The 13,739-nt window shown below is 48.6% G+C and overlaps 1 protein-coding gene across 1 annotated transcript in view; it reads right to left on the reverse strand.

Annotated features, from left to right (window-relative positions):
* LOC119276493 (phospholipase D zeta 1-like) overlaps nt 1-619 on the reverse strand; it is a 17,453-nt gene extending 16,834 nt beyond the window's left edge. Inside the window, exon 1 of the mRNA XM_037557561.1 lies at nt 1-619. Coding sequence (XP_037413458.1) covers nt 1-282 — 282 coding nt within the window. The 5' untranslated portion in view covers nt 283-619.
* Between the last annotated feature and the right edge of the window lie 13,120 nt (nt 620-13,739).

The following is a 13,739-nucleotide window of genomic DNA, read 5'->3' on the forward strand; positions in this document are numbered from 1 at the left end:
CTTGTAGTTGATCTCGATGGTGTAGGAGAGGAGCATGGGGGTGATGTCGCCGGCGTCGGGGCGCGAGACGGAGAAGATGGTGGCGCGCGGGAGCTCCTCGAACACCCGCGTGGCCTCGGACAGCCGGAACGACGCCGACGCCGCGAGGACCTCCGGCCGCCGCGCCGGCGCCGACGGCGAGGACGAGGACGAGGCCGACGCGTCCCCCTCGGCGGCGGGCTCCGGCTGCATCCGCTCGTACCGGTGGCCGTGGCGCTCCGCCGGCAGGCGCTCCATGTTCATGGAAGCTGCGCGGAGGGGGAACAACAGGTCGGACGGGGCTCGTCCGATCTGGCTGGACGGCGAATTCCCCCGGGCTGTGATACCGATTTGGCTGGTCTCCTTCGGGGTGCGGGAGTGGGCCGGCAGGAAAGCAGGGGCGGAACGCGAAAAGGACGTCAAATTTCCAGGTTGGACTGCCGAATTGGACGAGGAAAATTACAAAATCCAGGAACGCGGCCGGGAGGACGGGGGGATTCTCATCAAATCAAAAGGAACAGAGGAAGAACATGGAGGAATTCGGGTTTGGGGGACGGGAGAATCACGGAGCGTCGTGTGTGGGACCGGCTTGGGGAGGTGCACGCGTCGGTCTTCCACGGACGCCGGGAGAAGCAGCGCCTTTCCAGATCTTTTTTTTTAAGCTAACCTTTCCAAACTTCGGTGGAGTCGGGACCGGTGGAAACGGACAGCAGGTCGGCAAAAGACGTACATAACTTATTGCCACGGGCCCATTTGAACATACACACAGATAATAGTACGTCTAAAGAATTAGTGACATAGTGTATTTAGAGCATCTTTGATTCGCGGGATTTTCAAAACGCGAAAATAGGGAAAATGTAGGTAGAGTAGCATGCCATCTTCGCTGCTACTTCCTCCGTTCTGAATTACTTGTCGCGGGTATCTAGATATATTTTAGTTCTAAATACATCCATCTCTGTGACGAGTAATGTGGAACGGAGGAAGTACATGATTGTGAGGATGTTCGATTGTGCACTTGAAAACTGATTGTGCGCATGAAAACGGAAGATTATTTAAAAAAATGGAGTACTTGAAAAACAATTCCTATGAAATCCAGTGTAGATGAATTCTAAAGAAAAAATCTTATGGTTTGACATCTTACAAATCAAACAACCCACATAAAAAAATCCTAAGTGTTAGAATCCTCCAAAAAATTCCTATCAAACAAAAAAGAATCCTCGAAAATTTCTTCACAAATCTTTTGAATCAAAGAAGCCCTCATTTGAGTGGTCACCTGAAACCTACCCCATTGCCACCCTCCTCTAGCAACAAGGGGGTGAAAACCTTCCACCACGCCGCCTCCCTCCCCATCATCTCCCTCCTCTCGACGCCATATCAGCGAAGCCATGCGGGTTCCGATGACTGGGGGGCATCTCTCCTAGATGCATCTCCTGCTCATGAGTTGGCCCTCGAGGCGGTGCCGTGTGGTGCTGCAGTGGGGGGCTGCCGGGGTGGTGGCTGCCCCTCGGCATGCGGCGAAGGCACTTGTGTTGTGGCATGGCAGTGTGTCATGGTGAACGTCTGGAGGTCGCGGGCAGCACGGACTGTTTGGGCCAAATCTAGGATCAGGTGGCCATGCCCTGGGCAGCAAAGGTCATGGTGGAAAGGTGGTCAGCTGTGGTGGCTACTGTCGGTGTCAAAACCGGCGGATCTCGGGTAGGGGGTCCCGAACTGTGTGTCTAGGATCGATGGTAACAAGAGCGGGGGACACAATGTTTACCCAGGTTCGGGCCCTCTCTATGGAGGTAATACCCTACTTCCTGCTTGATTGATCTCGATGAATATGAGTATTACAAGAGTTGATCTACCACGAGATCGTAATGGCTAAACCCTAAAGGTCTAACCTGGCTATGATTATTCGGGGGTCCATCTACACACCTAGCCCTCCGGTTTATATAGACACAGGAGGGATCTAGGTTTACACAAGGTCGGTTACAGAGAAAGGAATCTTCATAGTCGGTCGCCAAGCTTGCCCTCCACGTTAAGGAGAGCCCATCCGGACACGGGTAGAGTCTTCGGTCTTCGTATCTTCACGGCCCAACAGTCCGGCCCATATCCAATAGGTCGGACGCCCGAGGACCCCTTAGTCCAGGACTCCCTCAGTAGCCCCTGAACCAGACTTCAATGACGATGTGTCCGGCGCGCAGATTGCCTTCGGCATTGCAAGGCGGGTTCCACTCTCCGAATACTCCAAGATAGTCTTCGGATAAAAAGAAGGTGTCCGGATCTGCAACACAAGTACCACACACGACTGCAAGGAACATAATATTTCACGAGTCCCATCTGCTGACAACTTTTTGCAAGATGACATCACGTCTGTCCGGTCATTATATCGAACCGTTTTTGTCTATCGTTCCGTGCTTCGAGATGCGGTTTCCATTGGCACGTCTTGTCAAAGCAGAGATTGTGTCCCCTTATTGCGGGATTCTCATCAATACGGGCATGGGTAACCCAACCGTACCGTTTACACAGCCCTTGGGAATATGCGAGTTTTAGGGCGAGTGGGGAGGCATTCGATATTCACTGCCTTTATAAGGGGATAAGGATTCCCCCTTCTTCTCCCACGCCTTCTCTCTTCCTCTGCCCTTCCACTCTTGAGCTCTAGCGCCCAAGTTCTCCTCTTTCCCACTCGAGCAAGCACTCAACCATGTCCGGATCCGGAGGTCAAGGCAAGTGGATGGCCTCCACCGTCAAGGAGAAGGACATTACCGAGCTTCAGGCGGCCGGGTATCCAGCGAAGGAAATCGCCCACTGTCTTCCAGCCCAGGGGCAAGTCGTCCCCACACCAAAGCCCAACGAGAGGGTGGTATTCATCCTTCATTTCCTACGCGGGCTAGGGTTTCCACTCCACCCTTTCGTCCGATGGCTGATGTACTACTACGGGATAGACTTTCATGATCTATCCCCGAACTCTTTCCTCAACATCTCGGCGTTCATCGTCGTGTGTGAGGCCTTGATACGTCCATTTTGCATCATGCTTTTATATCGATATTTATTGCATTATGGCTATTATTACACATTATGTCACAATACTTATGCCTATTCTCTCTTATTTTACAAGGTTTACATAAAGAGGGAGAATGCCGGCAGCTGGAATTCTGGGCTGGAAAAGGAGCAAATATTAGAGACCTATTCTGCACAGCTCCAAAAGTCCTGAAACTTCACGAAAGTTATTTCCATAATATATAAAAAATACTGAGTGCAAGAAGTACCAGAGGGGGGTCACCCACCAGCTACGAGGGTGGGGGCGCGCCCCCCTGCCTCGTGGGCCCCCTGGTGGCCCTCCGATGCCCATCTTCTGCTATATGGAGTCTTTCGTCGAGAAAAAAATCATAAGCAAGCTTTCGGGACGAGACTCCGCCGCCACGAGGCGGAACCTTGGCGGAACCAATCTAAGGCTCCGGCGGAGCTGTTCTGCCGGGGAAACTTCCCTCCGGGAGGGGGAAATCATCACCATCGTCATCACCAACGATCCTTTCATCGGGAAGGGGTCAATCTCCATCAACATCTTCACCAGCACCATCTCATCTCAAACCCTAGTTCATCTCTTGTATCCAATCTTTGTATCCAAACCTCAGATTGGTACCTGTGGGTTGCTAGTAGTGTTGATTACTCCTTGTAGTTGATGCTAGTTAGTTTACTTGGTGGAAGATCATATGTTTAGATCCATTATGCATATTAATACCCCTCTAATTATGAACATGAATATGCTTTGTGAGTAGTTACGTTTGTTCCTGAGGACATGGGAGAAGTCTTGCTATTAGTAGTCATGTGAATTTGGTATTCGTTTGATATTTTGATGAGATGTATGTTGTCATCCTTCTAGTGGTGTCATGTGAACGTCGACTACATGACACTTCACCATTGTTTGGGCCTAGAGGGAGGCATTGGGAAGTAATAAGTAGATGATGGGTTGCTAGAGTGACAAAAGCTTAAACCCTAGTTTATGCGTTGCTTCGTAAGGGGCTGATTTGGATCCATATGTTTCATGCTATGGTTAGGTTTACCGTAATACTTCTGTTGTAGTTGCCGATGTTTGCAATGGGGGTTAATCATAAGTGGGATGCTTGTCCAAGTAAGGACAGCACCCAAGCACCGGTTCACCCACATATCAAATTATCAAAGTACCGAACGCGAATCATATGATCGTAGTGAAAACTAGCTTGGCGATAATTCTCATGTGTCCTTGGGAGCGCTTTACTTCATATAAGAGTTTGTCCAGGCTTGTCCTTTGCTACAAAAAGGATTGGGCCATCTTGTTGCACCTTATTTACTTTTATTACTTGCTACTCATTACAAATTACCTTATCACAAAACTATCTGTTACCGATAATTTCAGTGCTTGCAGAGAATACCTTACTGAAAACTGCTTATCATTTCCTTCTGCTCCTCGTTGGGTTCGACACTCTTACTTATCGAAAAGGCTACAATAGATCCTCTATACTTGTGGGTCATCAAGACTCTTTTCTGGCGCCGTTTCCGGGGAGTGAAGCGCCTTTGGTAGGTGGAATTTGGTAAGGAAAAAATTATATAGTGTGCTGAAATTTACTGTCACTTGTTACTATGGAAAGTAATCCTTTGAGGGGCTTGTTCGGGGTATCTTCACCCTGACCGGTAGAGCAAATAGTTGCTCCTCAACCTACTAAACCTACTGAAAATGAAAATGTTTACTTCGAAATTCCTTCGGGTATGATAGAGAAACTGCTAGCTAGTCCTTTTGCAGGAGATGGAACATTGCATCCCGACTTACACTTAATCTATGTGGATGAAGTTTGTGGATTATTTAAGCTTGCAGATATGCCCGATGATGTTATCAAGAATAAGGTCTTCCCTTTATCTTTGAAGGGAGATGCTTTGACATGGTATAGGCTATGTGATGATATGGGATCATGGGACTATAAGTGATTGAAATTGGAATTTCACCAGAAGTTTTATCCTATGCATCTTGTTCATCGTGATCGTAATTATATATATAATTTTTGGCCTTGCGAAGGAGAAAGCATCGCTCAAGCTTGGGGGAGTCTTAAGTCAATGTTATATGCATGCCCCAATCATGAGCTCTCAAGAGAAATGATTATTCAAAACTTTTATGCTCGGCTTTTTGACAACAATCGCTCCATGCTCGATACTTCTTGTACTGGTTCCTTTATGATGAAGACTATTGAATTCAAATGGAATTTATTGGAGAGAATTAAACGCAACTCTGAAGATTGGGATCTCGACAAAGGTAAGGAGTCAGGTATAAACCTAAGTTTGATTGTGTTAAATATTTTATGGATACCGATGTTTTCCATAAATTTAGCACTAAATATGGACTTGACTCTGAGATAGTAGCTTCTTTCTTTGAATCCTTTGCTACTCATGTTGATCTCCCTAAGGAGAAGTATTTTAAATATAATCCTCCCATTGAAGTAAAAGTAGTTGCACCTATTAAAGTTGAAGAAAAGACTATCACTTACAATGATCCTGTTGTTCCTACTGCTTATGTTGAGAAACCACCTTTCCCTGTTAGAATAAAGGATCATGCTAAAGTTTCAACTGTAGTCAACAAAAGTAATATTAGGACACACAAACCCCCTGAGCAAGTTAAAGTTGAACCTAATATTGCTATGGTTAAAGATCTCTTGGCCGATAATATTGATGGACATGTTATTTACTTCTGTGGTGAAGCTGCTAGAATTGCTAGGCCTGATACTAAAAATAAACATAGACCTATTGTAGGCATGCCTGTTAGTTCTATTAAAATAGAAGATCATTGCTATCATGGCTTATGTGATATGGGTGCTAGTGCAAGTGCAATACCTCATTCCTTATACAAAGAAATTATGCATGATATTGCACCTGCTGAGATAGAAGAGATTGATGTCACAATTAAGCTTGCCAATAGAGACACTATTTCACCAGTTGGGATTGTTAGAGATGTTGAAGTCTTGTGTGGGAAAGTTAAATATCCTGCTGATTTTCTTGTTCTTGGTTCCCCTCAAGATAGCTTTTGTCCCATTATATTTGGTAGACCCTTCTTGAATATTGTTAATGCTAATATAGATTGCAAGAAGGATGTTGTTACTATTGATTTGGATGATATGTCTCATGAGTTTAATTTTTCTAAATTTCGTAGACAACCTGATGAAGCTATGTACTTAGGGTAGGGTCATGGATCTGTCCAACATACCCTCCCCAAGGACATCTCTACAAAGAATCAGAAGCAGTCGAAGAGAAATCATCATCCACTCGACCACAAAGACGTGCTCACTCGACCACCTTGAAGACACTCGATCACCAGAAGATGAGAAACTCTCCACTCTACAACGGTCAACACTTAAACCATAGCTTTATGGGCATTTATAACACTTTACTGCAGACGTTACCAGTAACGCCCCTCCTTTATGAACATTGAACCCTGTGTAACGGAGGGGAGCTGGGGTCCTGGCGCACTCTATATAAGCCACCCCCTCCTCTGGGACAAGGGTTCGCACTTTCTGTAATTCACACACATATATTCAGTCGACCGCCTCAGGGCTCCGAGACGTAGGGCTGTTACTTCCTCCGAGAAGGGCCTGAACTCGTAAAATCGTGTGTACAACTCCTCCATAGCTAGGATCTTGCCTCTACATTCCTACCCCCCTATTCTACTATCAGTCTTAGAACCACGACAGTTGGCGCCCACCGTGGGGCCAGTGTCTTAGCGACTTATTGGAGAAGTTGCAATTTTTTCGATCCCCTTCATCATGGTTCCAGGCGGAGGTTTGGCTGAGGGCCGCGAGATCCATCTCGGCGCGCTCGTGTTTGTCCCCGACGACTCCGCTTGGCTTCAGGAGGCACCACTCGACACCGACGCGCTCCCCGCCCGCGAGGCGGTGCACTTTCACGCGTGCGTCTGCGGCGTCCTCCTGCGGCAACCATCGACCCAGTACCAGTCAACTCCAGTAGCTTTCCCCCTTCCTGCGACCCGCCGGAGTAAGTGCACCGGTCGGTCAAGGCTTCAGCGGTGGGTGAAGCATGCGGTGGCCCGCCAATCGGCCACCCCTCAAGTCGCGGCGATCGAGCCCGACGAATCTCTCTACGGCCTGTTCGATCTGTCGAGTGGCTCCGTAGAGACCGCACCCAAGTGCGGCAGCAGTGACTCAGCGGAGGAAGTCCTGATGGTTAATGGACCATGCAGTCCTCCTGGCTTCAATCGTGAAGACGGAGGTGACGGGAACGGCGATCCGTCGCGCGTTCACGAGGAGTACCGCCCCAAACCTCTCTCCTCGCAGTAGAGGGAAGAACTTCATCGCTGGAACATGGATGCCCTGCATACTCCTATAGTTGGAAAAAACCCTGAGGCCCAGGCCTTGGAGCAGACGCGCTTGGCCAATCTGGCTGAGCGCACTCGACTGGAGAACCTCCAGCGCGCACTCGACGATCGCGCTCGACAACGTGCTCTTGAGTCCAGTCGACGCCAACTTTTTCCACCTCCAACTCAGGTATACCGAACCCCGATCCAGAATCTAGCTGCTGCTGCCCGGATAGCGGAGTCGATCCAACCCTCCCAGTCAAAAGCTGGTCGAGGTCTGGTGCAGATCCGAGCCTTGCTCCGGGCGGTGGGAGAGCAGAATACGGTTGTATCTCAGTCGCGGGATAGGATCCACAGCAGATTCGTGATGGCAGACACAGTTCAGTCGGCCCATAGCCCAAGATCGCCTCTGAGGCATGAGGGACGTGGGGATAGACGAGATCAGTACAGAAACCGAGAGCAGTATGATCGCCGAGTCAATCGTGATGATCGCCGTCGAGTGCCCACGCCTCCCCCAAGGAGCGGGTCGTACGTGCCTCGGCAGCATGAAGACAGACGCCTTCACAGTGTTGGGCGAGGTATTCCAATCGACCCCAGGGAGCCAGGCTTTGATGCGAGATCTATTCTCGTGCAGGGCTTGGTCGACAGAAACAGAGCTCACCGAGAGGGCCATGATGGAGGTCCACAAACCAGCAACAGGGTGCATGTCTCTGGTCCAGAGTGCTTCAGCAGAGCTATCAAAGTTGCGGTGATTCCCCCCAACTTCAGGTTGGCGTCTGGAGTTAGTAAGTTCACCGGAGAGTCCAAGCCTGGCACTTGGCTTGAAGACTACCGAGTGGCTGTCCAGATTGGTGGCGGCAATGATGAAGTGGCCATAAAACACCTTCCTCTGATGTTGGAGGGCTCAGCTAGAGCATGGCTGAATCAGTTAGCGCCTGGCAGCATCTATACTTGGTAAGATCTCACCCGAGTGTTTGTCAGAACATTCGAGGGCACTTGCAAACGGCCGACAAGTTTGACAGAGTTACAGTGTTGTGTTCAGAAGCCGAATGAAACTTTGAGGGATTATATCCAGAGATGGATCACCCTGCACCACACAGTAGAAGATGTATCAAATCATAAGGCAATTTGTGCCTTTAAGGAAGGCGTCAGGTATCGGGAGTTGAATATGAAATTCGGCCGGACAGGAAATATGACTCTGGCTCAGATGATGGAAATTGCCACCAAGTATGCCAATGGTGAAGAAGAAGAGCGACTCCGGAGTGGCAAGCACAAAGCAGTCGCCCACGAAGCCAAAGGAGGAAACTCCGGTCGGAAACAGAAGCACAAGGCCGAGCCAGCTGCTCCGGGTGAAGCCTTGGCTGTGGTTCAAGGAAAGTTCAAGGGGAAGCCCAAAGGGTCGTGGAACCCCAAGAAAGTAAAAGATCAAGATGGAAATGACGTGTTGGATCTGCCGTGCCATATCCACACCAAAAAAGATGAAGAAGGTAATTTCATTTACCCAAAGCATACCACTCGGCAGTGTCGGCTCCTAATCCAGCAGTTCCGAGAGAAACAACCCAAGGAGAAGGAGAAGGCGGCAGACAAGGCTGAGGATGAGAAAGAGGACGACGATGGTTATCCCCACGTGAATTCCACTCTGATGATTTTTGCTGATGTTGAGAGCAAAAGTCGATTGAAAGTCATCAACAGGGAAGTGAACATGGTCGCTCCAGCGACACCCAATTACTTGAAGTGGTCGCAGACTGCCATTACATTCGACCAGTCTGATCATCCGGCGCACATCACCACCCCCGGGAGGCAAGCACTAGTGGTCGACCTGGTGGTCGAAGGCACTCGACTGACAAAGGTCCTGATGGACGGTGGCAGTGGCCTTAACATACTGTATGCAGAAACGTTGAAGGGAATGGGCATTCCGATGTCTAGACTCAGTGAGAGCCATATGAGTTTCCATGGGGTCATTCCAGGCAAGAAGGCTGCATCCCTCGGTCAGATTGCACTCGACGTGGTTTTCGGTGATTCTAAAAATTACCGCAAAGAAAAGTTGACGTTTGAAGTTGTAGATTTCCAGAGTGCTTATCATGCAATTCTGGGCAGGCCAGCTTATGCACGATTTATGGCTCGACCATGTTACGTGTACCTCAAACTGAAGATGCCTGGTCCCAAAGGAGTGATCACTATCTCTGGTAATCGGAAGAAGGCAGAAGAGTGCTTCCAGAAGGGCTCAAAGATCGCCGATGCCCAGATGGCCATGGTAGAATTGCAAGAATACCAGAAAAATGCAGATCCGAGTGACTTGCTGCGAGCCAAGAAGCCAGCCACAGATTCAGCATTCCAGTCGTCTGGTGAAACGAAGTCGGTTCACATTCACCCGACAGATCTCAATGCTGCTCCGACTCACATTTCAACCTCACTCGACTCCAAATAGGAAGAAGCGCTCATCCAGTTCCTCCGTGAGAACTGGGACATCTTTGCATGGAAGCCTTCTGACATGCCGGGTGTTCCCAGGGATCTGGCTGAGCATCGTTTGCGAGTCGACCCGAAGGTGAAACCAGTCAAAGAGCATCTTCGACGGTCCGTCGTCCAGAAAAGAAAGGCAATCGGGGAAGAGGTGGCTCGGCTTTTGGCAGCTGAGTTTATCAGAGAGATTTACCACTCTGAGTGGTTAGCCAATGTTGTCATGGTCCCAAAGAAAGATGAATCACTTCGCATGTGCATTGATTTCAACCATATCAATCGGGCATGCCCGAAAGATCACTTTCCTCTCCCTCGCATCGACCAGATAGTCGACTCGACTATAGGGTGCAAGCGTTTGTCCTTTTTGGACGCCTACTCCGGGTACCACCAGATCCGTCTGTACGGGCCCGATGAAATAAAGACAACTTTTATCACCCCGTTTGGGTGCTTCTGTTATGTCACAATGCCATTCGGTTTGAAGAACGCCGGAGCCACATTCATGCGGATGATTCAGAAGTGCCTGCTCACTCAGATCAGTCGGAATGTGGAAGCATACATGGATGACATTGTGGTCAAGTCACGTAAAGGTTCCGACCTACTGACTGACCTTGCTGAAACCTTTGCCAATCTCAGAAGGTACGACATCAAGCTCAATCCATCAAAGTGCATGTTTGGAGTCCTAGGCGGAAAGTTACTCGGTTTTCTTGTTTCCGAACGAGGAATCGATGCTAACCCAGAGAAAGTAGGTGCTATACTCCGAATGAAATGCCCTGTGCGTGTGCATGATGTCCAGAAGCTTACTGGTTGCTTGGCCGCCCTGAGTCGATTCATTTCTCGCCTCGGCGAAAAGGCGTTGCCTCTTTACTGACTGATGAAGAAATCAGACAAGTTCGAGTGGACCCCAGAAGCTGATGCAGCGTTTGCAGAGCTAAAAGCCCTGCTTTCCACCCAGCCGGTGCTTGCTGCTCCAATCAGCAAAGAGCCTCTACTGCTTTATATAGCAGCCATTGGACAAGTCGTCAGTACAGTACTTACGGTCGAGCGAGAAGAAGAAGGAAAAGCTTATAAGGTTCAACGCCCAGTTTATTATATTTTTGAAGTCCTGACCCCGTCAAAGCAGAGATATCCTCATTATCAGAAGCTTGTCTATGGGATTTACATGACCACGAAGAAGGTTGCACACTATTTCTTGGATCACTCTGTTACAGTCGTCAGCGATGCTCCATTGTCAGAGATTCTGCACAACAGAGATGCAACTGGTCGAGTGGCCAAATGGGCGATTGAACTCCTTCCCTTGGATATCAAGTTTGAGGCAAAGAAAGCTATCAAGTCCCAAGCAATAGCAGATTTCCTCGCCGAGTGGATCGAACAGCAACTGCCGACTCAAGTTCACTCTGAGCACTAGACCATGTTCTTTGATGGATCTAAGATGTTGAACGGTTCTGGTGCTGGAGTAGTTCTGGTATCCCTCCGAGGAGACAAGCTAAGATATGTCCTCCAGATTTACTTTGATTCTTCCAACAATGAAGCAGAATATGAAGCACTCCTGTATGGGTTGTGCATGGCCATCTCACTCGGCGTCCGTCGCCTCATGGTCTATGGCGACTCAGATTTGGTAGTTAAGCAAGTGATGAAGGAGTGGGACATCAGAAGCCCAGCCATGACTGGTTACTGCAACACGGTGAGAAAGCTTGAGAAGAAGTTTGAGGGGTTAGAACTCCACCACATACCCCGACTGAAAAATCAAGCAGCCAACGATTTGGCAAAGATAGGTTCCAAGAGAGAAGCCATCCCCAGCAATGTGTTTTTGGAGCATATTCACTCGCCGACAGTTCAGGAAGATCCTTTTACTGAAGAGCCCCCGCAACCTAAGAGCGCCACAGATCCGAATGAAGTCGAGGTCCCAGCCGTGGTCGACCTGATCATGGAGGTTCTGGCCATTACTCCCGACTGGACGGTGCCCTACATTGCGTACATCCTCGGGAAAGAACTCCCAGAGGATGAAGAAGAGGCTCGACAGATCGTCCGTCGATCCAAGGCCTTTACTGTGATAAGAGGGCAGCTGTTCAGGGAAAGCGTGACTGGAGTCGGTCAGAAATGCGTAACACCAGAAGAAGGTCGAATGATCCTCAATGACATCCACTCGGGGACCTGTGGTCATCATGCGTCCTCCCGGGCCATCGTGGCTAAAGCATACCGAGCTGGATTCTATTGGCCACGAGCAAATGAAATGGCAAAAGATATAGTCGACATATGTGAAGGCTGCCAGTTTTAATCCGACATGTCTCACAAGCCAGCGTCAACCCTGAAGACCATCCCCCTCATCTGGCCCTTTGCTGTTTGGGGACTGTATATGGTTGGTCCACTGAGAATTGGCAGGAGCGGCTTCACTCATGTGCTCGTTGCAGTCGACAAGTTTACCAAATGGATCGAAGCTAAACCTATCAAGAACCTTGATGCTAGCAGCGCTGTCAGTTTTGTCAGAGAATTGACATTCAAATATGGAGTCCCACACAGCATCATCATAGACAACGGATTGAACTTCGATTCTGATGAGTTCAGAGATTTCTGCGCCTCTCAGGGCACTCGCGTCGACTATGCTTCTGTCGCTCACCCGCAGTCGAACGAACAAGCAGAAAGAGCCAATAGCCTAATTCTCAAAGGGCTGAAAGCCCGACTAATGCGCGATCTCAAACACGCAGCAGGCGCTTGGGTTGATGAACTTCCGTCAATTCTGTGGGGATTAAGGACAACTCCTAATCAGTCGACCGGACGAACTCCTTTCTTCTTAGTCTATGGAGCCGAAGTTGTCCTGCCAAGTGATCTGCTCCACAATACACCCCGATTCGAGCTCTTCTCCGAAGAGGAAGCAGAGCTGGCCCCGCAAGATTCAGTCGATCTCCTAGAGGAGGAAAGAGAGATGGCCTTGATCTGCTCGACCATCTACCAGCAAGACTTGCGTCGATTCCACGCCAGAAATGTGAGGGGTCGAGCCTTTCAAGAAGGAGACCTGGTTCTTCGAGTGGATCAACAGAAACCACACAAGCTTGCTCCGACTTGGGAGGGCCCCTTCATCATCATGAAAGTTCTCCACAACGGAGCATACCATCTTTACAGCATTGTGAAGGAAATATGCCCTAGAGGCAATAATAAAGTTATTATTTATTTCCTTATATCATGATAAATGTTTATTATTCATGCTAGAATTGTATTAACCGGAAACATCATACATGTGTGAATACATAGACAAACATAGTGTCACTAGTATGCCTCTACTTGACTAGCTCGTTAATCGAAGATGGTTATGTTTCCTAACCATGAACAAAAGAGTTGTTATTTGATTAACGGGATCACATCATTAGAAGAATGATGTGATTGACATGACCCATTCCATTAGCTTAGCACCCGATCGTTTAGTATGTTGCTATTGCTTTCTTCATGACTTATACATGTTCCTATGACTATGAGATTATGCAACTCCCGTTTGCCGGAGGAACACTTTGTGTGATCCCAAACATCACAACGTAACTGGGTGATTATAAAGGAGCTCTACAGGTGTCTCCAAAGGTACATGTTGGGTTGGCGTATTTCGATATTAGGATTTGTCACTCCGATTGTCGGAGAGGTATCTCTGGGCCCTCTCGGTAATGCACATCACATAAGCCTTGCAAGCATTGCAACTAATGAGTTAGTTGCGAGATGATGTATTACGGAACGAGTAAAGAGACTTGCCGGTAACAAGATTGAACTAGGTATTGAGATACCGATGATCGAATCTCGGGCAAGTAACATACCGATGACAAAGGGAACAACGTATGTTGTTATGCGGTCTGACCGATAAAGATCATCGTAGAATATGTGGGAGCCAATATGAGCATCCAGGTTCCGCTATTCGTTATTGACCGGAGACGTGTCTCGGTCATGTCTACATTGTTCTCGAACCCGTAGG

The sequence above is a fragment of the Triticum dicoccoides genome, chromosome 1A, assembly GCF_002162155.2.
Source record: "Triticum dicoccoides isolate Atlit2015 ecotype Zavitan chromosome 1A, WEW_v2.0, whole genome shotgun sequence".
Classification (NCBI taxonomy): Eukaryota; Viridiplantae; Streptophyta; class Magnoliopsida; order Poales; family Poaceae; genus Triticum; species Triticum dicoccoides.